Source organism: Peromyscus maniculatus, chromosome 17, assembly GCF_049852395.1.
Source record: "Peromyscus maniculatus bairdii isolate BWxNUB_F1_BW_parent chromosome 17, HU_Pman_BW_mat_3.1, whole genome shotgun sequence".
NCBI lineage: Eukaryota > Metazoa > Chordata > Mammalia > Rodentia > Cricetidae > Peromyscus > Peromyscus maniculatus.
Genome location: NC_134868.1, coordinates 28,223,274 through 28,247,336, shown reverse-complemented (window position 1 = coordinate 28,247,336; position 24,063 = coordinate 28,223,274). Strand labels below are relative to the sequence as shown.

Below are 24,063 nucleotides of genomic sequence, written 5' to 3'. Positions count from 1 at the left end.
ACCCAGCTTATCTGTGGCATTCACATCCCACAGGCGAGCAGTGAAGGGCAATGACCTAAAAGGACTCATTAGTGACAGCGGAAAGAATAACACTAGAAACAGCCATATAGAGAAAGAGGTCAAAGCAGAGGGAACACACCATGCAGGGGTCTAGAGTTATTTCTGTAGGGAACAGAGTGGGTTTGGGTGGAAGCCAGAGGGTGAACCTCATGAAGACTGGAGTTGACAGTATGCTGCTGACATGGGCAAGGTATAAAGAAAACATAAGAGGTGACCATTGTGAGAAAAGAAAAGGTGAACGGACATTGCTTAAATGAATTAATACAGGCAGCAGACCCAAACTGCCCAAAGCTGACACCCAGAAAGCTGAAAGCAGTGCTGTGGTGGTTTAAATGAACATGCCTGTAGGCCCAGATATTTGAATACTTGGTCCCCAGTTGGTGGAACTGTTTGGGAAGGATTAGGAGATACGGCTTTGTCAGAGGAGGTGTGTCACCAGGGGGGAGCTTTGAGGTTTCGGAAGCCCATGGCATTCCTTAGCTTCATCACCCTCTCTGTCTCATGCCTTGCTGTACTTACGGATTATATGGAAGCTCTCTGCTACTGCTCCAGCTCCATGTCTGCCTGCCTGCCTGTCTGCCACTACACTTCCTGCCATGACATCAGGGACGCTAACCCTCTGCAGCCATGAGCCCCCAAAAATGTTTTCTTTTATAAGTGGCCTTGGTTGTGGTGTCTCTTCACAGCAACAGAAAAGTAACTAAGAAGTGCTGTGGACGCTTCCTGAAAAGTTCAGCAACTGATTGACTGGGGGTACCCCAGCCATGCCTTCAAAAGCTTTGATCATCAGCAAGAAAGATGTTTCCAGCTTCTTTCAGCCTGTTTCCTCAGCTTAGACTTGGGCATACTATGGAGGTTTGTAGTACAGAATAATTATAGTTTACTTGGATGTTGATTAGAAACAATAATAATAAAGTAACAGCTGTTATTATTACAGTGTTTCCTGACAAGTAAGTAGTCAGAAGGAAGCTCCTTGGAGTTCTGTGATGAAGGAAGAAACAAATAATTTGCTCATTAGCTTTTAGTGTTATTTCCTAAGAAAGCCCTTTCTGTTCTTAAAAAAAAAAAAAAAGTGAAAAACACTCCTTTAAACTTTTCAAAAAGATTCATTTTATTTTATGTGTATGGGTGTTTTGTCTGCATGTCAGTGTATCACATGCACACAGTACCCCTGGAGGTCAGAACAGGGAGTCAGATCATGTGGGACTGGAGCCAGAATGGGTAAGCTGTAAGCTACCATGCAGGTGCTGAGAATCGAACCTGTGTCCCCTGGAAGAGCAGCCAGTACTTTGAACCACTGGGACATCTCTCCAGACCCTCGCCTTTTATTTATTGATTTTTAAGCATTTTACATAACCCAGGTTTAGCTCAATGATGGGAATACTTTGAGCAATGCAGCCTCAGGTCATCCCGTTATGTGTAAACGTCACACAGTGGACCTTCACAAGCAGCTGTGATGTCAGGAGTCAAGGCAATCGTAAGTGACCACTGTCATATACTTGGTCTGCAATTGACCAGAACATTAGTATCCAGTGCAAGACCATGCATTATTTTACTTAAACCCTTCCATAAAACGTATTTTGTAATTTTAGAGGTATTAACGATCCATTTTACAAATGGGGCCACTAAATTAACCCAAGTTCACCTACCATCAGTTTAATTTTCCTAGTGGCCTGAGCTTCAGGCCTTTGCATGGGCTTTTACTCCAGCTACTCACATGGCTGGAACAAAATCCAACAGATGAACTCATTTAGAAGAATCTGGGGTAAAATCTGACGGAGGACCCTTCCACCAGATCCTCCAGTTCATCAGCCCTAACTGGCAAGTGCCCCTGGCCCCTGTGGCCTTCAGTCTGCCATGAAAAAAAAAAAAACAAGACTCACAGTTTCGTTCCCCTCAGGATTTCATCACTATAGACGGTGGGGGTTTTCAGTCTCTGCGGGTCTGAAGCAATGGAAGGGAGTCTCCTATGCACTGGTGTTTTCTTGGCAGAAGTCAGTGGTCCCCGAGGGTCTGGGATGCGGCCCAGTCGGTGACGTGAAGATGCTCCCACCCCTGCCCCAGACACTCTGTCATCTTGCTCATTCCTGGGGAAGGAAATGTCGGTTAAGTACCCATACCTAAGTTTCCTGAGGGCAGGAGACACCCAGCAACGGAAGAAATGGACATTTCTACTGCTGTGTCAGTGAAGAGCAGGAGGAGAAAGACTGATAATCCAATAGGAAAGCCCGAGAGAGGAAGAGTTCACAGCTACGGTCCCCTTTCCTCATCCCTTCCAAGCTACAGCATGCGATCATTTTGTGGCTCATACCAGAAGAATCTGCTTCTGTCCTTGCATGCTGGGTAATTCTTTTAAAAATTTTTTTTTATTTTATAATTAATTTAATTTTACATATCAGCCACGGATTCCCCTGTCTTCCCTCCTCCCATTCCCCAGCCTAGCCCCCCCCCCCCAATCCAACCCCCATTCCCACCTCCTCCTAGGCAAGGTCTCCCCTGGGTAGTCAGCCCAGCCTGGAAGATTCAGTTGAGGCAGCTCCAGTCCCCTCCTCCCTACACCAAGGCTGAGCAAAGTGTCCCAGCATCAAAATACCCAACAGTCCAATTAAAAAAATGGGCTATAGAGCTAAAAAGAGAATTCTCAACAGAAGTTCAAATGGCTGAAAGACATTTAAGGAATTGCTCAAGATCCTTAATCATCAGAGAAATGCAAATCAAAACGACTCTGAGATACCATCTTACACCCATCAGAATGGCTAAGATCAAGAACACTGATGACAGCTTATGTTGGAGAGGATGGGGAGTAAGGGGAACTCTCCTCCACTGTTGGTGGGAATGCAAGCTTGTACAGCCACTTTGGAAATCAATATGGCGCTTTCTTAGAAAACTGGGAATCAACCTTCCTCAAGACCCAGCTATACCACTCTTGGGCATATACCCAAGAAATGCTCAATCATACCACAAGGACACTGCTCAACTATGTTCATAGCAGCATTATTTGTAATAGCCAGAACCTGGAAACAACCTAGATGCCCTTCAACTGAAGAATGGATAAATAAAATGTGGTACATATACACAATGGAGTACTACTCAGCAGAGAAAAACAATGACATCATGAGGTTTGCAGGCAAGCAGAACTAGAAAATATCCTGAGGGAGGTAACTCAGACTCAGAAAGACAGACATGGTATTTACTCACTCATAAGTGGATACTAGATGTAAAGCAAAGGATAACCAGACTACAACTCACAACTCCAGGGAGAGGCTACCTAGTAAAGAGGACCCTAAGAAAGACACAGGGATCACCCAGTGACAGAAAAATGGATGAGATCTACATGAACAAATTGAACATGGGGGGTCCGGGAGGGGGGTAGTGGAGGACAAGGGTCAGGGGAAAGAGAGCTTAGGGGAGTGGGAGGTCCCAGCTGGATCAGAAACAGAGTGGGAGAAGAAGGAAAGAGATACCATGATAAATGAAGACCCCATGGGAATAGGGAGAAGAAGAGTGCTAGAGAGGTTCCCGGAAATCCACAAAGATACCTCCACGATAGACTACTGGCAATGGTTGAGAGTAGTTCTTTCTTAATACTTACTGTGTTTTATCTGCAAAATAGGTGGGTCTCTGCTGCAGCGGCTTGGCTTGAATCGTCATTACGCCACTCAAGTCACTATAGAAGTTGCTGGAAAAGCGATGGAGCTGAGAAAACTAAAAACAGAACAGCATCATTAAATCAATACCCAGGCCATTTTGTTGATAGATGCCTGTTGGGAATTAGCAGGCAGTAAATGGCACCAATTAGCGGGTGAGAGGAAAGTGTAAGAGAGGTAGCATTTTAGAAATAGATACAACTATAGATGCCACCTTCATAGAATTCGTATTCATATGAAGCAAAGCAAGGGGTATTGTGTTTAATGTATCAGAGACCAAAAGCAATAGCAAACAAGTAGCAACTTTAAAAGTTACTTCTAAGGAGGAAAAGCAAAGAACTTTATCATTAAGGTCTTAGGCTAGACAGCAAAGCCAGACTGGAAGATTCAGTTTCACCCCGAACTACAAGCCCCACTCAGGCCTGTTTCTGTTCAGTGTTTTGAAGGATTTCTGTTTATATACTCCATGCTAGATCCGTATTTTGTCTCTTGGTTTTTTTTTGTTGTTGTTGTTGTTGTTATTACTGTTTTGGCTTTTGTTGTTGTTTTTCTTCTTTCTTTCTCAGTTTAACAAATCTTACTCATCATTTAGGCTTACACAACTTTGTAAAGGGTATGGAATTTTTTTTCCTCTGGGCTCCACAAAACTTAAAATCTAAAGCAATTTAATTAAATGGAGTATATAAATAGCATGTAGTTATGGCAGAAGCCAGTACCAACTGTCTATTTGATACACTAGTGAATGGCTCAAATCCATTAATGCTTAGAACTTCCAACTGCACAAATGACACAGAGAATTACAATGAGCTTTTGCAAGAAGGACTCATGTTATGTCGGGCTCCAGACTTGCACCCTATATGTAAAGCGCAAATCCTTAGCCACTCACCTAGCAACTGTACTGCTTTGTGTGTGTGTGTGTGTGTGTGTGTGTGTGTGTGTGTGTGTGTGTGTGTGTAGGGGGTAAGGGTGTGTAGCTCTAGAGCAAAACTTGCGAATGGCCTTTTTACTCTGCTCCCCAACACAAGATGGGCAGAGTTAGGCATCATGTTCAGACTCCCAGCTACCCCGAAGATTCCCACGAACAAGCCAACCTTCTCTAGCCTCATCTGCTACTCCATCTTTAAATAAAGACGAAATTATGAAAGACTGGGTTGAGGGCTTACGTAGATTCTGTGCTGTGATCTCTCCTGTACTTCTAGAATAGGAGCCCGAGAACAATCCTTAGGCCATATATGCTTGCCCTCAGCACATATAGAGACTAATGTGTGGAAGAGCTAACACACGAAACAATGCCTCGAGGACACACATTGTCTCTTAACTCCCCTGATTTTGCTCCAGCACCCTGTGGCTTCCAGTGTTCTGTCATTTAAGCTCTCAGTCCAAACGCTGGTCTCAGACACATCTGTTTTCACTGACACACAACCATGGCGGGGCTGAAATAGCCTAACCCAAAACCCCACCCATGCTGTTCATCTCTTCATGTTCCTGCCCAGGTGTCACCTCTACAAAGGTCAACCCTGCATCTTTAACCAAGACACACAATTCTCTCCTCAGTTCTTCAGTTTCCTCCTTTCCTTTCTCCCTCCCTTCCCCCTCCCTCCCTCCCTCCTTCCTTTTCCCTTTCTTTCTTCTCCTCCCGCTTCTTTCCTCCCCTCCTTCTCTTCTTTCCTTCCCCATCCCTCGAAGAGTGTATGCTAACTGATCCTGTGCCACAGTTTTGTTTCACTAGGTTAGTGACTGGTTTCATTCAACCATGTATCTTCCTCAAAACATCTAACGGTGTACATATAATATAAATAATAAGTGCTCCATGAACTCTGTGAGTACTCATTAATATGTTTTCCACTTCAGTGTAAGGGGTGGAGATGGTTTATGATGGCTAAATATTTAGGAAAAAAAAATGGTGTTTTGCTTTCCTAAAATGTAGAAACTAGTTCTGTATCTCAAATCGATGCCAATTCACTAAAGAAAGCTGTGATTCTCTTAGGCACCAAGAAACAACCACATTACTTTTAATCTTATTGACAGACAATCATGTACTTTTTTTGTAAGCTATTTACTATCCTTATGGGGCAAACATTGCTGTCTTAGGTTTTTTGTTTTTTTTTTTGTTTTTCTGTTTAAGCCACCTTCAAGCATAGTGATAAGAGCTATCCAGTGTCCTCAAGCACAGGAGGGTGTGAGGGAGAGAAGTGAATAAAATAATGCTCTTCTTCACAAGCAGATGCAAAAGGCATAAAAACAAAGGGACAGAGAGACCGAGTATCAGTGCACCTACCTGGGGTGGATTAAAGTGGGGCGTCAAGGATGTGTGCAGAGTTTCAGAGCTTCGGGATGGGGGGACACTGGAAACATCAGTGCTGAGACGAGACACGAGCACATGTGAAGACCTATTTTCAGCTACTTTCGAATTTCCTTTATGTTTTTTTTCATCTGTGTCAACAGAAAAAAATCAACAGGAAATGTATGTCCTGAGTTACCAGGAGTTTATGCTACAGACATTGATCAAACAACCCTGCAGCAGAGGACAGGGACTCCAGGGGACAACTGGTTACTGAAATGATGTTATCAGGGGTAGGAGAACATATTATACAGAGGGACAAAGAGGATTCTCCAGGACAAGGATGTCCCTTTTAGGTGATCAAAGATTGCCTGTGTATAAGGCAGAATGGTTACTTCTTATTGCAGTCATGTTTTGGGTCCAGCCCTAACATAAGGTGGAGAGAGAGGGCTGTGATGGTGTGGTCTTTTCTATTCTTCCCCGGAAGCCAGACTCTGTATATATATATCGGTACCTGTGAGTGCAGATTCCCAGGTTTTTCTAATGAGATCTTCCAATAGTTCTATCACATTGGTCCAAACATGATCAAATACTTCTGCTGCCACAGCATCTCTGATACAGTCATGAGGGGAAATGGGAGGAAGCCCACGTCGACGCCACTTCCTGCAGCGGAGTGTTGAGTTTTGTTCCAGATGCTCATCTCCACTAAGGATGAAATCAACTCTAATTACTAAAATAGCCAGGGTTAAGGTCGAAATAATTACCTATGTGTTTTTAATCTATCATCTGTCTATTTATCTATCTATCTATCTATCTATCTATCTATCTATCTATCTATCTATCTCTATCTATCTATCCATCCATCCATCATCTTTAACTATCTATCTGCCTGTCTGTCTGTCTGTCTCTATCTATCTATCTATGGACTGACAATTCAAAAGTATATAATTTCTCTTTCGATGAATTTTGTGGCTTTCCTATAGATCTCTATTTGAAAGCCATGGTGCTCAGAAATGATGCTCCATGTGACTTCATGCGTTTGCTAGGACTTGCTCAGGACCCAGTGACTTTTGAATGCATTGCTTTTGAATCATGAGGAAATTTTTTATGATATATCACTGTTGTCTGATAGAAAATATGCATTTAGCACCAATATTGGAACTTCCTCTCTATCGCCCAGGAAGCGAAGTGTAAGGAACCTGGAGCTGCAGGGCACGAGGCTCCCATGTCCTTGTCCACTGTCACTAGCACGGCAAACAAAACTCCACATTGTTGAGAAGAAAGAAATGCCCTGCTCTAGCATTTCCACATCCTGCCAGGACCTAAAATTTTTGGGGTATCTTTCTCTCAAAAGGACAGGAATCTTCCGTAAGTAACAAAGACACAAAGCATTACAAGCATATGGTGAACTGGTATTATACTATGAAGCATGCCAAATAAAATTCAACTTACTCCTGTTTTCCATCAAAAGCAAAATATTCTTCAATGTTTCCATCCACGTGGTACACCTCTTCTTTCAGGGATGAGCATGATGTGGGGTCGTTCACCTCCGTGCCATCATCAGAGTCTGTCAGGGTAGAGGCCGAGGGTGCCTCAGGGACTATCTGAGAGCCAGAGATACACAACCTAGGAGCAAAAACAGCCTACATGGGAGTCTGCAGAACAAAAGGATGTGATGCTTACATGGCGGTGATAGGCTTGTAAGTTATCTACAAGGTACACAATCTCTGAAATATCACCAGATATTACATTCGACAAAATGCCTATGTTCTGAACGTGTCTGTGTGTGTGTGTGTGTGTGTGTGTGCATCTGTGTTTCCATGTCTATGCAAACAGGTGTGTGTGTGTGTGTGTGTGTGTGTGTTCATCTGTGTTTCCATGTCTATGCAAACAGGTGTGTGTGTGTGTGTGTGTGTGTGTGTGTGTGCATCTGTGTATCCATGTCTATGCAAACAGGTGTGTGTGTGTATGTGTGTGTGTGTGTGTGTATCTATCTGTGTTTCCATGTCTATGCAAACAGGGGTGTGTGTGTGTGTGTGTGTGTGTGTGTGTGTGTGTGTGTTTAAATGTGGAAGCCAGAGGACAACTGAGGGTCTTGGATCAAGAGATACCCACCTTATATTCTGAGATGTGTTAGCCTGGAGCTTGCCTAGAAGGATAGGCTGCCTGGCCAGTGAGTTCCAGGAACTTGCCTGCCTCCACCTCCCAGCACCGAAATTACAGGTACCTTCCACCACTCCCAGCTTCCTTCTAGAATGTTTAACCCCAGAGCATACAAAATTTTAAAGGCTTCTTAAAAACCACAAACCAGAATATGTAAGCACACCCTCTTTGCAGTTATAAGGGGGATGTGACAGCACCACCTCCCATACGCATAAATGGCATCAAAGGGGTCATCAGAATACATTAGTGACCGAAAGACAACAGGATGGAGTTTCATTTCCTCCATGTACACCTGGAGGCTCGGAACCCATCACAGGGAGGTGTTTGATTCTGCGTGAGGTAACTTTTCAGGATCTTTGAAACATAGATGGACATTGACCCCGCGCCCCCCCCCCCCCCGTGCTTATGTGTTTATTCCATGTGTGTTTTGCATGTACGCACCCACAAACATGGCTAAAGGCGAAGCATCAATCTAGGATCAGAAGCATTGCGTGAAAAACAGTGTCCCTCACTAAAATCTGGATCTCTATGCAAATTAGTGGGAGCCAAGGCTCATGGACGAGTTAAACAGGGACAGTTACAATAATGTTAACAAATATTTTTGGGTTAAGTTTTTTGAGACAGAGAGAGTGTCACGTAGCCCGGGTTTACCTCAAGTTTGCAAAGTAGCTAAATATTCCCCGATCCTTCTGCTCAGATTACGTGTGTGTGCACTACCATGCCGCCTAAAAATATTTATTTATTTATTTATTTTTATTTTTTGTGCATGCTACATACATAAACTTACTCTCTGATGCTGCTGATGTGGTCAGGAGCAGGAGGCAAGGGTTTGTGGGTAGCAGAACTAGGGAGCGTCCCCTGGAAATGTCGGAAACCTTCATCACTTGGCGGGACGAGCTGCCTCCCTAACAGCCTGCAGGGGAAGAAAAGCTAAGAAGCTGAGAATTATTATTATTATTATTTTAATCAGACAAGGGAAAAATGTTTCATGATTTTAAACAGGATGCAATGCTGACTCTGAAGGACACACACAGGATGTGGTGTAGCGTGCACCGGGTCAAGAGAACCGCCATGGTGGCGGAGAAAAAGCTCAGGCTTGAAGAAAGCAGAAGGGTTCTGTTCAGAGTCTGGACCGAGGGTGTGAGCGGAGGTGTCTAGCGCCTTCGCCACTTATCTCGTTTAGGGGTTGGTCAGGTGGGAATCAGAATCCTAGTCACCTTGCAGGAATGGCGATGGTCTAGAGAGAATGTATGTCCGACCTGAGCATCTAGGGCAAAGAAGCGCGCAGAGAAACAGGCAACAGCTGCATAGGCCCAGTGAATAAAATGCATAAACATACACTTGGCTTAGGCTCCTTTCTATCGTCCCTTCTGGGTTTCCGTAGTAAGATGTAAGGTGATGGTGAGAGATAGAAGCCGGGTGGCCGGACATTTTGGGAAGTGCACCATGCCCAGAAAAGTACACACTCACAACCACTTATCCTCTGCACATGGCATATTCTTTAAGACGAGGTCTCATGAAGAATTGCTTAAAACAGCTTAGGCAAGACTTCTTTGCTGTTGGCTGTTTGGTTGTTGGTTTCTGTTGTTGTTTGTTTTTGAAACATGGCCTCACTGTGTATCCCAGGCTGGCTTTCAACTCATAACCCCCTGTCAGCCTTCTAAACACCAGGATTACAGGCACACATCACCACAGCTAGCGAAGACATCTTTTTTTTTTTTTTTAAGTTCCCTGGAGAAGCTAATCAGAAAAGTCATGTATATTTGTGCTAGTACTCTAATTCATTCTCCTCAGCTCAGAACTCGAAAACACTAAAATGGATTTCCCCCTAAGATCAAAGCAAGACTGGGTGAAGAAAGCATTATTTCCTTTCTACCAAATCTACATTTTTCCACCTTTAATATAAAAAATAATAATAAATGTACCGTAGTGGGTAGCCATTCCAGTTTTGATCTGGAAGTTCCAACCCCCACTGAGGCTTTGGTAACTGTCACGCCTACAAGGCGGGGCTGAGAGAGGACCCTGAAGACCCAAGATCCGGATGGGCCGGCTTTCTTGGTCCCTGGATCCTGGACACTGGAGGTAGACGGAACAGAGTTCTCCAGAGAACACCGCCGGACTGTGCTACACCTTTCCCAGACCTTGTTACCTATCCCTTCATTTGTGAGTTACCCCACAAAATAAACCTCCCTTTTTACTACATGGAATTCCCTTAATAATTTCGCCCATAAATGTCTCCTCTGATGTGGAGAAAAGTAGAGAGAGAATAGGATCATCTAGCCAGTTTTTCAGCAAACGACCACTCAGTCTCTGGAGTACCACCGTTACCATCCCCCACCCCCACAGACTTGTGCCCTCAGTGATGACAGACACTTGTCACTCACACAGAGTGAATGTGGAGATGAAGGGTCACTCCTCAGAGCCTTGCATCTGCCATGTATATGACATCTTTCTGAGAATGACCTGGATTTGCTTCTGACAAATCAAGGCATGTGATACCACCATGCATCAAGGTTTCCTTGGGACCTATTATAAAAGGTGTGACTTGTCAAGAAAGGACTGAGTTCTGGATAAATACTCCAACTGGGTAAATGCTCTCAGTCACAATGGCTGAATAAGCGGAAATCAATTGTGTGTAGATCAGAACGCCATCCCGGAAGACGTTTATGGCCATTTCTGTACCTGAGATGGAGGGATCTTCTTGCCCACTCACTGCATTCAGCCAGGAGGTTCTGGGTCTGGGGACTCACTTTCCCTTCGAATAGCATTTCCTCAACCTCCCAAAACAGCTGCTGGACTTTCTGAGCATTGACTTTGTCAAATTCCTAAAACAGAAGTACATATTCAAATACCCTGTTAGTTTATGGCCACAGTGCCCTGAAATGCCTGATCTCATCACATAGATACCACACTAAAAGTTATAGAACATGGTCTTCATAATCAATACTTATAAACTGAAGACCACTAAGTAAGAAGGAGTAAAACAAGGTAAAAGTGTGGGCTCTATAGCCAGATAGACCAGTGTACCAATGTTTACTTTTCTGATCGATGACAGCTGATTGATGGCAATGATATTAAGCCTCTCGTTCATCAACTGTTAAATAAAGATAAGGTTTACAACATCAGTTTTGGCTCATCTAAGGTCCCTCATAGATACAGGTGCACATCTGTACATAGCCATCATCCCGGGGGATGAGGTGGTGGGAAGAATGAAGGAGACTTAGGATTCTGCACATCTTAGCAAACCCAGAACCATAGCTAAATAACTCACTCATCTGAGAATCCCACAGTCATAAAGATACCCAGCATTGGGTTCAAGTTGATGGCTTGTCTCAGGTTAGAAGGCAAAAGTGAAATGTCTGGCTTGGGGGACGGCACATGTGGGCGTTCTAGGGTCCTCTAATCATGAAGATGGTTCACACTTTTTGCTTTCCCCAAATGTTCTCTTTCTTGCGTTAACTGTCAAGGTGTTGTCTTAAGTTTCTAGCCATAGGAAATTATTTAAAGTGAAGTACAATGGTAGACATAGAGTTGTGGGAAAAACAAAATAGACAACAGCTAAGACACTGGGCTAGGAGTTAATCAGACAATTTATTTTTCTCTGTATTTTGACACTTTGATACTTTTCACATGTAATAGTATAAATGCATATATGTATGTATATATGTATATATAATCATGTATGATATCCTTAATAATGCTTAGATAAATGTAGACAGATTTGTTCTGAACATAAGAAAGCAATTCTTAGGGCTGGGGAGGTAGGTCATTGTGTCAAGTGAGGGCCTGGTTTGGATCCTGAGCACCCAAGTGAAAGCTAGGTGTGGGAGCATGCACCTCTAATTTCAGTCCTGCGGGGAGGGGGGGGGGTAGAGACAGGCTGATCCCTGGGTTAGCTCCAGGTTTTTGACCCTGTCAAAAAAAAAAAAAGTGGAGCGTGATAGAGGAAGATATTCAAAGTTGACCTCTGAATGAGCATCACAGTTGAATGTACATCCTCCAGCCACCCACACATACACAAAACAGTAAATTACAAGAAGGTACTTCCCCATAAACCACAGCTGCGTGCTATTGAAATTATAAAAAGACATACGTCATCTCTCCAAGAAGAAACTGAGCTCCTCTCTGTCGACAGTTCGGTGGTGGAACTCTGAGTGGAAGAGCCAGGCCATGAGTTGTGGGCCTCCGTGGGCGTGCGGCTCCCACTGGATGAAAAGGATGAGGCGGACTCACTGCGGGAAGGAACACACGTGACAGGCAGCCCGTGAGCTGGGAGGAGTGGACGTCCTGCACGGACTTGACTTCTCTAGGCTCACTTCTTCTCCCCCATTCCCTTAAATGTGTTTGCCAAGTTCGCGGCAAACTGGCTTCAGAGTCACTTGGTAAGGGATCCCTACGGCTGACCCTCCCTCCCCCACATTTATTATGCACGTGTTTTGCTTGGGCCACCAGCAGCATCGAAGACGATTACTTCTTACCTGGCATATTTGTCAATGGCTTTCTGCACGTTTCGGGTAAAATTTGTAGGTAGAGGATCTTTGCCCTTCACAGAGCTGTGTCTCCTGAGTCCTTCTGAAAGCCCTCTTCTGAAAAGAAAGGAAACCAGGAAGTGGGACAAGGCGCTAACGTGATCACATGTCCTTCATTGACTCATAATCCCCTGCTGTCCAGGGCCACTCCTCTTCCCTTGCCACTGAGGCCCAGGAACCCCTTATTTTAATGTTTCTTAGAATCAAGGTTGCCAATAACCTACATGAATATTTACATAATGAAAACATAATTAACAGCTATTTGTGACAAAGTCAGAAAATCCAAAGTGGCCTGCTACTTGGCAGTACTTCTGACATAGTGCTTTTCCAAGGCCTAGGGCTTCGCAAGTGGAGCATGAGCCGGGTCCATGTTGTCTCTTAACCAGGCCTCTTTGTACTTATAAAACCCAGAGAGCACGAAGACAGCCAGCGATCATTAATCCCAGATCAGTTCTGAAAGACATCAAACTATTTTGAATCACTCAGAAGGCATTCAAACATCTCATCTTACTGCTGTTGTCTGGTGCACATTCGGAGTTTTAAAGGACTCTGACATATTAAAATGGAATGGGAAATTAGAGTATCTAAAACCTAAGTAAACTATTAAACCAACGTGGTACAGTTCATGTTAATCATTAACATGCCTTTTCAATGAACCTTCTAAAACATTTACTTCCCCCTCATCTAAATATCTTCTGCATGTGGAGCAGCAGCAAACCACTTCTGTTTGTTAACAGGAATCATAAAGGTCCATACAAATAAAACAACTTAAGATGGGGGAAGAAGACTCCAACTTTCAGTACTGGAGATGAAGACACCACTCAGTGTGCTTTGAAAATAAAGGCTGGCATTGCTTTTGATTAAAGTGGTACCTAACTTTTAACATTTGTATTTTTAATATAAATGGAACATGCCCTGCCTTTCCCTACACCCTTAGAGTCCTCTACAACAAAGGGAGTTCTTTTAAAAATTAACGCCATCTGCAGAGGTTAGCCAAGAACATCTCTGCCTTCCACTGATGTTGTCTGTACAACAATGATGAACAGAATTGTGTTGTTTTCCGTTCCTACTACTTATATCTCTTAGGTACAGTTAAATAATTCTGAGGCAAAGATGTTAAAGAGGAGCAAAGGAAAGGACAAAGCCTAGTATAAGGCTTTACACTTTTCTTTATTCTGAGGTAGTTGGGCTTGAACCCAGAGACTCTCTACATGAGGCAGATGCTCTGCCACTGAGCCACACCCTCCGTGCAACTCTTATGCTAATAAGCCACTTTCTGTTGGCACGGTTCAGTTGTTTCTAAACCGTCTTTGAAACCACCCACATCATGAATCAACTTTTAGGTGGTCATAGAAATTCCTACAGACCAGCTTTTCCATGATCAACCAACATTACATCAAGTAGATATATTTTGAACATTAAGGAGTATGATTTAGAGGTGAGCTAACATGCCATTCAGAAACATTAAAACTTTGGTGTCATAGACCTGCCATGGAATCTTAAGGTCAACACCCACTTCCGTAAACTGTAGACAATACAGCAGTCATCCTCCTCGTATCCTAGAATCACTGACTCCAAGGTCATGGAGAAGATAGGCGTGACCTCACAGCAGGATGGCTAACACAAGCACTTTACAGGAAGCAGAAGGTACTAACATGGTGAATTCAAAGCACAGCCTAAAGGGTCTTTGTTTCTTATATTATGTTTTAGCCCTTAGGTTCCTCTGTTCTCTAGCCAATCACTGATCTGTCAATCCATGCGTAGCTTTGAACATCTTACTCCCCCGTGAGCTATCAACTCCTACATAATCTACTCAGCCTGAAAAAAAAAATGCAAATTACAGGACATATCCAACGCTTAAGTATTTTAAAACGTACATCCGGTGCAATGTCTGTTAAAGTTATGAAATCTAACATACAGACACTTGATAATTTTATGTTAGTTCTTTCCTGACGCTTAAATTTTAGAGATAGTAACAGTTTTGTTCTGTGAACAATTGAAACCAAGAGGTGGGTGGACTGAATGGAACCACAATGCACACTAACTTGCTGACTCATCAAAGTTAGGGCTGCATAGTCATCTCCAGTAGTTCCTCCAGACACTTGACTTACTCTGTTTTCACTTTTATTTTTTAAGGTGGGTTTTTGATGACCTGCAAAACTTGTGTCAACTGCCCTGTGGAAGTTCAGATCCGCACAGCCTTCAAAACGCCGTTCTCTGTTCGAAAGGAGTATTTGAAATGGATACAATGGATACAGTCTCTAGATTAAAATGCAGAGCACTGGAGTTTCCTTTTTTTGTTTTTGTCCCCCCCCCCCCCCCGGGCGGGCTGGGTGCTGAACACAGGGCCTCGTGCAAGCTAAGCAAGCCCTCTACCCCCGAACTGAAGCCAGCAAGGATCTGATTTTAGACTCTGTAATAAACACACCCACGGGTGGTCTTCCGAAGCCCCAGAAGCAACCATAATTGCCTCTTTGAGAAGCCATGAAGTAACGTCATTTGGGAAGGCCTGCTGATGTCAGCACGCCACAATTTCATGAATGAATGCAGGAAGGAACGCACAGACCTCGCCTTTGTAGGCCGGGGGAAATAAACACGCACTTCTCACAAGAGAAAAAGAAAAACAAGCCATGATCTAGAACTCATTACACCCGGTCCCGGTGAACTTACCCAATCACAATCAGCCCCAGACTCTGGCCGGGATCCCACAGGCCAGGCCCGGAGCCTCGAGGCCTGGGCACCCCGGTGCGGTGGCTCCCCGCGCCAGCCCCACGCGGGGCGAGGGCTGCAGCATGTCCCCGCGTCCCCCGGGCCTCAGCTCCGCGCCCGCCCAGCCCTGCGCCCCGAGTCCAGCTAGCGCAGCTCCTGCTGCCGCCGCGGGGCGCCCGGGACCCGCGAGCTCGCAGAGACGCAGCCAGCGGGACCAGCGGGGCCCATGGGCGCGGCGGGGCGCGGGGCTCCGGGCACGGCTTCTCGCTGGGGACCCTCAGGTCCGGCGGAGGCTGGATGCCGCAGCGTGGTCTCCCGACCCTCGGATCTCTCCTGCCTCCCGCCTCGGCCCGGACTGGAGTGGGCAGAATCGTGGCCGGCACTCCCCGCCCCTTCCCGCCCTCTCCGGCCAGGACCGCTGGAAAAGCTGGTCCCTGCTCTGGCAGACCACAGACTTCTTTATACAGGAAGGAGAGTTTTGATGGCCTCCCCGAGCCAACCCCATAGTCCTCTTTAAAATCTGGATTTCCCAAGCCCTGATGCTTCCAACCTAGCTTCTCCGAAATAGCATGTCGATTCCTGAGAGAAAGGCAAAGAACCCTAGGAGATTTTCCAATGAGATGCAAGGTTTCAAGTGAGAAGGCAAGAGAGGTTTAAAATAACCAAGTCCCAGATCTAGCAAATGGAAGATCAATTATTCAATTAATTGGAGCTTTAGGTCCCATGACACACAAGATTAGCATCTTTTCCTGTGCCGCCTCTTTCTGCAAACAGATGCTTCAAGTCATGCGAACCATGCGAAACAGTCATTTTACTGTAAACCAGAGAGCATCATTGCTGTTTGACTCATTGGATTTTTAATGCACGGTTTGCTCTCTTGCATGTTTTGAGATGAGGTCTCACTCTTTGTAGCCCGAGTTAGCCGGGAACTCACTATGTAGCCCAAGCTAGCCTCCAACTGTAGCAGTCCTGAGTGATCACTGAGATTACCAATGTGAGCACTCACGTTCATTTGTGTGGTGTGTGCGTGCGTGTGTGTGTGTGTGTGTGTGTGTGTGTGTGTGTGTGTGTGTGTGTGTGTGTGTGTGTGAGACCCGGATATCTAATTTTGAATACCAACACACAACAAACTTACTGGAATGAAACGATGGTTCTAGATGTGCAACTCAGAGGTAAACTGCTGATCTGGCATGTATAAGACCCTGAGCGCAATCTCCAGCTGCAAAAAATCTGCCCTGTCCTGTTAGCAAGTCCATTACCATCATCCTCAAAGAAACAGGCAACTAAAAAAATGCTGAACGTGGGAGAAAGAGTCTTCTCCAGGGAAGAGCGCAAAATTGGCTATCCAATACCAAATGGTCAGCCGGGAAATCACATACATATGAGTAACATTATATGGACTGAACAGGTTTTACTTATATAATTAGGATTATTTATTCCTACATAAGTATGTATATACAACTACAGTTAAAAAAAATAGAGGCCATGGATTTGAGAGTGAGTGAGGGCGAGGTGCATAGGAAAGCTTGGCGAAGGAAGTGGATGGGGGTAAACAATGTAATCGTATTTTAATTTTAAAAAATATAAAAACTCATTTCCCCATGTTCACAGTCGACAGGATTCAGACATGCTGTCAAGATTGTTTCCTGCTCCATGCGAGCTCACTCAGATTTTGGCCCTGAAAGCTCCAGTTACAAGAGGAGCAATCCACCATCTACCCAGAGATTGAACACCAGGGTGGGGATGGAAGAACTATGTTGACCCTCTTTGCCACAAACGCAGCAGTGGGAGGCACCGGCAGGCATAGGCTGACAGCTCCCCGGTGAATATTCCCTTCTGCAATCTGTCCTCTCCCCGGCCCTTATTCTGCTGTTTCCACCCTCTGCTCTCATCATCAGGGAGAAAACACTTGTGCCGTTGCGACCTATTGAGTAGCCTCACAGCCTGCTTCCTCCCAGAAGTTTGGGTAAGGGGTCCAAAAGCCTGCTTCCTTTTAGTCCATGATGGTGGGGTCTTCTACTACGCCACCAACACAACTCTCCTGTTACACATTGCTGTTGACTTCAATGTCATCAGATTTCACCGAGTTAATTATAATCCACATCCTTATTTGCTACCCGGCCCTTGGGTTTATCTTAAGGCTTCTGATAGGCTTTTTTGAGTTTTGAACGCCATGTGATATAAGAAAATGCTTCAGTTATTTCTGAGGTCTTCTAAGCCAATTCCTTGACTTTAGCTTCATCGCTGTCTAGGATCTGATCCTTGCACAGAACCCACTTCCTAGTATTACCTAGAGAAACAGTCTTACCTTCAGGCACTTAGATGACCAAGGTGCAGGATCTGAGCTGAGACAATGATCATCTAGTTCGTGCCTGGACCAGGACTGCTTAATTATTCATATCTCTTGCCCTGACTCTTATTTCCTGTGGATTCTCTTCAACACCCAAATAGTTCCATTTTAATTTATTTCTATGACATTTAATTCACATCTATCTTGCTCCAATTTCATCATCTAGAACAATACTGCTTGCTTAAGTAGTAAAGTGAAAAAATCTTTTCATTCGATGGATCTAAAAAATCTAGAATCCATATTCTACACTGTCCACCACTGCTCAGAAGAGAACAAGTGAATACACATTTATAAATTAATACTCATTTATATGCACAGCTGTACACACACACACACACACACACACACACTTCCAATTTGTTCTATTTTTCTGGAGAACATTGACTAATACCTAATAATCTAGTGAAATCAGAAAAAAAATGAGTTTGGTTAATAGTAACATCAATGGTGATTGGCTCTTTGTGGCAAATGTACCATAGTAATGGATGTTAAAAATAGAGACTTCTTAAATATGAAACTATTGTAAAATTTGAAAAAAATGTACTTTAAAAATACTTACATTAACCTTCCTTATTCTTTTCCTCCTATTGCTGGTTATCCAAGACTCTGGCATGAAATTATTGTCATGGAACACTGGAGGGGAGCCAATAGATGGCGCCATAACCCTTTTTTGTCGTTATAATCCTTGCACTGAGCATAACACTACAAGTTTTTGTTATTGTTTTGTCTTTTGAGTTTTTGCTATTTTGTTTCTCCAAGACTTAAGATTTACTAAATTTTCATTCCAGAATAGCTTCAGAATCCTGTGTAGATCAGAAACCACCCTTTCTGTGGCAATTATCTGGCCAACACAACACACAGGATGTGTCATGGTATTAGAATCTGCCATGGGTAGATTCAGTAAGTATCCTACTTCTAAGCTTCAAAACTATCCTCAGTGATTCTTCTCTCTTATAAAGAAGAGAAAAACAAGGTCAACAACATTTTGCAAATTGCCAAGGGCAAGTAGTTTATCCAAATTGGCCCATTCTGACCTAATTTATTTACTTTATTAAGATTTGTCTCTATCTGTTCTTTGCTTGAGGGACATCTAGGTCATTTACAGGTTCTGGCTATTATGAATAAAGCTGCTATGAACAAAGTTGAGCAAGTGTCCTTGTGGGATGATTGACTATCCTTTGGGTATATGCCCCAGAGTGGTATAGCTGGGTCTTGAGGTAGATTGATCCCGATTTTATGAGGAAATGTCATATTGATTTTCCAAGTGTCTGTACAAATTTGCACTCCCACCAGCAATGCAAGAGTGTTCCCCTTGTTCCACATCCTCTCCAGCCTAAGCTGTCATTTGTATTTCTGATCTTAGCCATTCTGACGGGTATAAGAATCTCAGAGTTGAGAGAATGTGGTACATTTACACAATGGAGTGTTACTCAGCTGTTAAAAACAATGGCATCAGGAAAATCGCAGGCAAATGGATGGTACTAGAAAAAAATTATCCTGAGGGAGGTAACCCAAACCCAGAAGACAAATGTGGTATGTACTCACTCATAAGTGGATATTAGCTATAAAGTAAAGGATAACCAGGCTACAACAACAGACACAGAGATGCTGGGTAACAAAAATGCATTTCCCTGGGAAGAGGAAATAGAAGAGATATCCTGGGTAGACTGGGGGCAGGTGGGGATGGGAACTTGAGGAATCCTGTTGGGTGTGGTTGGAGGGAGAGAGTAGTGAAAGAAATGAGTGGCAAGGGAGGCATTTCGGAGTCAGGTGGAAACTTAATGCAAGGGAAACTCCCATGAATCTACAAGGACAACCCTAGCTAAGACTCCTAGCAATAGTAGATGCATAGCCTGGACTGGCCATCTCCTGTGATCAGATTGGTGACTACCCCAATGGTCATCAGAGAGCCTTCATCCAGTAACTGATGGAAACAAATGCAGAGACCCACAGCCAAACATTAGGCCAAGCTCATCCTGCTGAAAAGAGGGATGAAAGATTATAGGAACCAGAGAGAGGTCAAGGACATCATAAGAAATCTCACAGAAACAACTAACCTGGCTGATAGGAATGCACAAAGTCTAAACCAACAACCAGGGAGCCTTCATGGGACTTACCTAGGTCCTCTACACACATGTGACAGTTATGTAGCTTGGTCTATTTGTGGGACTCCTAACAATAGGAGCAGGGGCTGTTCCTAACACTTGGGGTGGCTCTTGGGAACCTATTCCTCATACTGGTTTACCTTGCCTAGCCTGAATACATTTCTGTAGGGCATAAGGAGACTCACTCTGTAGTTTTAATCATACTTATAGCCATTACCATATAATCTCTTCAAAATCTATTGTTCAGCTTCAAAGCCCTGTTAAAATATGACAAGCACAAAAATGCTTTCTAAAACCTACAAATGGAGATAACGTAAGTATTACAGTTAGTTCCGAATCTAGAGACTCTACGTACAGAATGTGATGTGCCCACTGACTTTTGTTCCCACAGATCACAACTGAGTTCTGCAGGTCTCCTTTTCTAACCTGCACCTGTATCCCCTGAGTATCTGTCAGAAAAAGGAGTCACCAGACCTTGCCTTACTCTTTCCATTTCAGCAGTTATGGGGTGAGAATTTGGGTTTCTCACAAAATCTCAGGGGTTCTGCTCTCTGTGGGCCCAAGCTGAGACCGTGAGAACCATGACTCCTATTCATCTGCTTGATGATTCTATCCTTCTGTCCCATTCACAACCACACCCTACCCCTCGAAGGACTTGAGCCCAGAAACCATGTCATTGTTGGGTTTGGACTCATGCGTGTGTGCGTGCGTGCATGCATACCTGTGTGTGTGTGTGTGTGTGTGTGTGTGTGTGTGTGTGTGTGTGTGTGTGTGCAAGCACTCCAGGGCACACATGAGGTCAGAGGACACCTTGCACGAGCCGGTTCTCTTCTTCCACTGTGTGAGTCCAGGGATCTACCTCAGGTTTTCAGGAGTGACGACAGGAAGCCTTACCTATTGAGCCATCTTGCCAGCCCTAGCCTTCTGATTACGGAAGATAAAGAGGACCAGACTGAAGCTTTCCTATTATAGAAGAAAATAAGGCCCATCACCAGTCATCCAAACCAAGAACACAAACAAACCCCAGCTCTAGCACATGAAGTGGCCAGCCAGGCTTCCTCACATAATTTGCTACTCTCGCCCTAAGTAATACCCACTCTGTCTTTGGGTGGGAACATGAGCAGAAGAAGGCTCTTTCCAGCCATAGAAGAGAACCATGGATTCTGCATCAGGCCAGGATAACTGGGGGATACTTAGGGCTCAGGAACAGTACACTTGAGAGAACACAGAAGTTCCTCTTCTTGCCCAGGGGTCCTTCGCTGACCAAAGCTGAAAGGAGAACTTGAGTTTACAAGACTCTAGGGCTGACTGTGCGCTCGATATTTGCTTCCTGCCTCATGAGAAGTGAGACTCTGCGCTTCCTCCACCATGCACAGACAGCACTTAGCACAAAGTCGGGCCTGAAAACACCTCACATACAACTGTATTTCTAGTTGACAACCACAAAAATGCTCAAGAGGTTGGGAATAGAAAATAAAGGCCACTGCTTTCCATGTTTTAACCCAGAGGTTGGGGTGTGTCTACCATCTACAGCGTCTCAGGACGCCAAACACCTGGGTGAGAATCTTGCAGTGCTTGCTTGTCATGAAACATGAGAGAGATCATCCACCACCCCGACTTCACATTCATTAAACTGTTATGCTCTGTTTGGTACACACAGTAAATACAAAAACGTGAATTAGAGTTTGAAAAGCATGATTCTGAGTAAACTAAGCAAGACACAAAAGAAAAAAAAATGATACAAGGTTCTCCCTGTATGAGGCAGAGGAAGAAAGCATAGGGGTGTTTTCTGGGGAGGGAGGGAGGAGAGGGGGGGGAGAGGATGAACAGGGGAGTGGAGGTGGAGGGGGGAGATGGATGGTAGTGATGGCAGTTGCACAACATTAAAATTTACCGAACTCCCCAACTGCATTTAAAAATGGTTAAAATGATACTTCTGACGTGTGTATTTATTGCAATCTTAAACTGCACCCCCCAGCTTTCAGAGTAACCCCAACTTGAAAGAAGTTCTAGGAATAATGCAGGACACATGTTGTCGTGGTTTGAATGAGGATGACCTCCATAGGCTCCTAAGTTTGAATATTTGGTTCCCCACTCGGTGGGGATTGTTTGGGAATGACACAGAGGGTGGCCTTGTAGAAGGAAGTGTATTACTGGAGGCAGACCAAAGGTTTCAAAAGACTTGAGCCCTTCCCGACCGCTGCCTGCCTGCTACTTGCAGACCAAGATGAGAACCCCCTGTTGTTCCTGCCACTGTCATGGACTCTAACCTTCTCAAACCATCAGCCTCAAATCAAATGCTTTCTTTTATGCGTTGCCTTGGTCATGGTGTCTTATCGGAGCAATACAACAAGAAAGTAACAAAGGCACCTGTTTGGTCTTTACCAAGATGGACACTAGGAACGAGTGAACAGCGGGGAAGCAGATAACATTCTCCAAAGCCCTCAGCAGCAGCACATGGACCCCGATCCCCACACAGCTGCAAAGGCAGCTGGAAGATGAGGCAGCTGTGGCTCTGATTCTCAACACATTCTTGCGCCTTCCTGTGTCTCTTACCAGCACAGAACACAGGGAGTGAGAAACAAAGGCCTCCAATGCCAAGCAGAGAAAGGGTCCGTGGAATCCCTTACTGAAAATAATAATAATTAATAATAATTAGTGTTGAGGAATTCATTTGGGTTATATGAATTTCCTTTTATGTGAGCACAAGAGTAGTCATGATTTCTAAAAGTTTGAGCAAATCTACAAGAGATCTATTACAAAAAGGAAAAGTTAGAATTCTAAGTGACAATGAATTGTAAAATAATTTGAGGGTTTGCTTTTCCTTCATAATAGAATGCAAAACAAAAGCAAGTTTATAAAAAGCAAAAGCTTGCATACATGCCTCCAATACCAGCACTTGAGGCCAGGCTGGGAGACACACTGAAATCCTGTCTCAAAAGCCCCACCCTCCCTGGAGAAAACATCAGACATTACTGAACTTCATTTATTTATGTTTCCTAGGTTGGCCTCAGGCCATGATATCCTAGCCTCAGCATCCCAAAGCTAGTCTCAGAGGCAAGGATGCCTTGAAAGTATTCCTTTCATTTAAATGTAACACAAAAGAATGACTGGAGAGATGGCTTAGCACTTAGGAGCACCGGCTGCTGTTTCAGAGACCAGAGTTTGATTCCCAGCACCACCATGGCCTCTCAGAATGGGCTGGAGCTCTAGTTCCAGGGGATCTAACTCCCTGTTCTGGCCTCCTTAGGCATAGTACACATGTGGTTAAGTGGCCGTGCTGGCTAATATTCATGCCAACTTGATAAAAGTTATCTGAAAGTAGGGAGCCTCAGTTGAGAAGATGCCTCCATCAGATCCAGCTGTAGAGTATTTTCTTAATTTGTGATTGATGGGGGAGGGCCCAGCCCATTGTGGGTGGTGCTATCCTTGGACTGGTGGGTGGTCCTGAGTTCTACACGACAGCAGGCTGAGCAAGCCAAGATGAGAAAGCCAATATGCAATATTTCTCCATGGCTTCTGCATCAGCTCCTGCCTCTAGTTCCTGCTCTGCTTGAGTTCCTGCCCTTACTGCTTTGGATGATGAACAGTTATAGGGAACTGTGAGTGAAAGAAACCCTTTCCTTCCCAAGTTGATTTGGTCATGGTCTTTCATCACAGCAATAGTAACCCTAATTAAGACAAGTTGGTACCAGGATAGTGGGATATTGCTGCGACAGATCTGACCATGTTTTGGGGAAGATTATGGAAGATCTTTGGAACGTTGGGCTAGAAACGCCACTGAGCCTTGCGATCCCAGCGAGCTGTTCTGTAGGAGCTTGGAAGAAAAAAAAATGTTAAGAACATTGCAAACTATGGATGCCTGGCATGTGGAGTTTCAGAAGGAAGCACACAGAAGCTGTGTTCCAGAGGTGGCCAAGGTGGTGCCTCATGCTGGCAGTGGAACTTGGTAATGTGAGTCACCCAGGTGGAACTGGTTTTGAAGGCATGAAAGGGTCATGGAGAGCAGCTGAGGCTTGGCACTATGTGGCAATCCTGGAGTCCCTGAAGAAAGCTGAGGAGAGGCTATCAGTGAAAGCGCAGCCCAGTTGCGGCAAGGGACCCCAGCATTTTTGGAGATGCCAGGACCATTGGATGACCACCAAGAACAGCAGCAATTGTGGTGTCGAGACTGCCCAAGCTAGAAGACAAGCTGTGTGTGCTACAGAGGGCAGAGCTG

The 24,063-nt window shown here is 44.4% G+C and overlaps 1 protein-coding gene across 3 annotated transcripts in view; it reads right to left on the bottom strand.

The window, feature by feature from the left end:
- Fam149a (family with sequence similarity 149 member A) overlaps nt 1–24,063 on the bottom strand; it is a 49,293-nt gene that overhangs the window by 8,425 nt on the left and 16,805 nt on the right. Inside the window, exons 1-10 of one of the 3 annotated variants that reach the window (XM_015997913.3) lie at nt 15,351–15,758; nt 12,630–12,737; nt 12,245–12,383; nt 10,834–10,976; nt 8,939–9,064; nt 7,441–7,614; nt 6,503–6,693; nt 5,986–6,140; nt 3,653–3,765; nt 1,944–2,147 (exon numbers count right to left, since the gene is read on the bottom strand). In XM_015997913.3, coding sequence (XP_015853399.1) covers nt 1,944–2,147; nt 3,653–3,765; nt 5,986–6,140; nt 6,503–6,693; nt 7,441–7,614; nt 8,939–9,064; nt 10,834–10,919 — 1,049 coding nt within the window. In that variant the 5' untranslated portion in view covers nt 10,920–10,976; nt 12,245–12,383; nt 12,630–12,737; nt 15,351–15,758. Of the gene's footprint in view, nt 1–1,943; nt 2,148–3,652; nt 3,766–5,985; nt 6,141–6,502; nt 6,694–7,440; nt 7,615–8,938; nt 9,065–10,833; nt 10,977–12,244; nt 12,384–12,629; nt 12,738–13,191; nt 13,211–15,350; nt 15,759–24,063 lie in introns of those variants that run through there. The other 2 variants (XM_076553439.1, XM_042262517.2) reach the window with 2 other exon arrangements.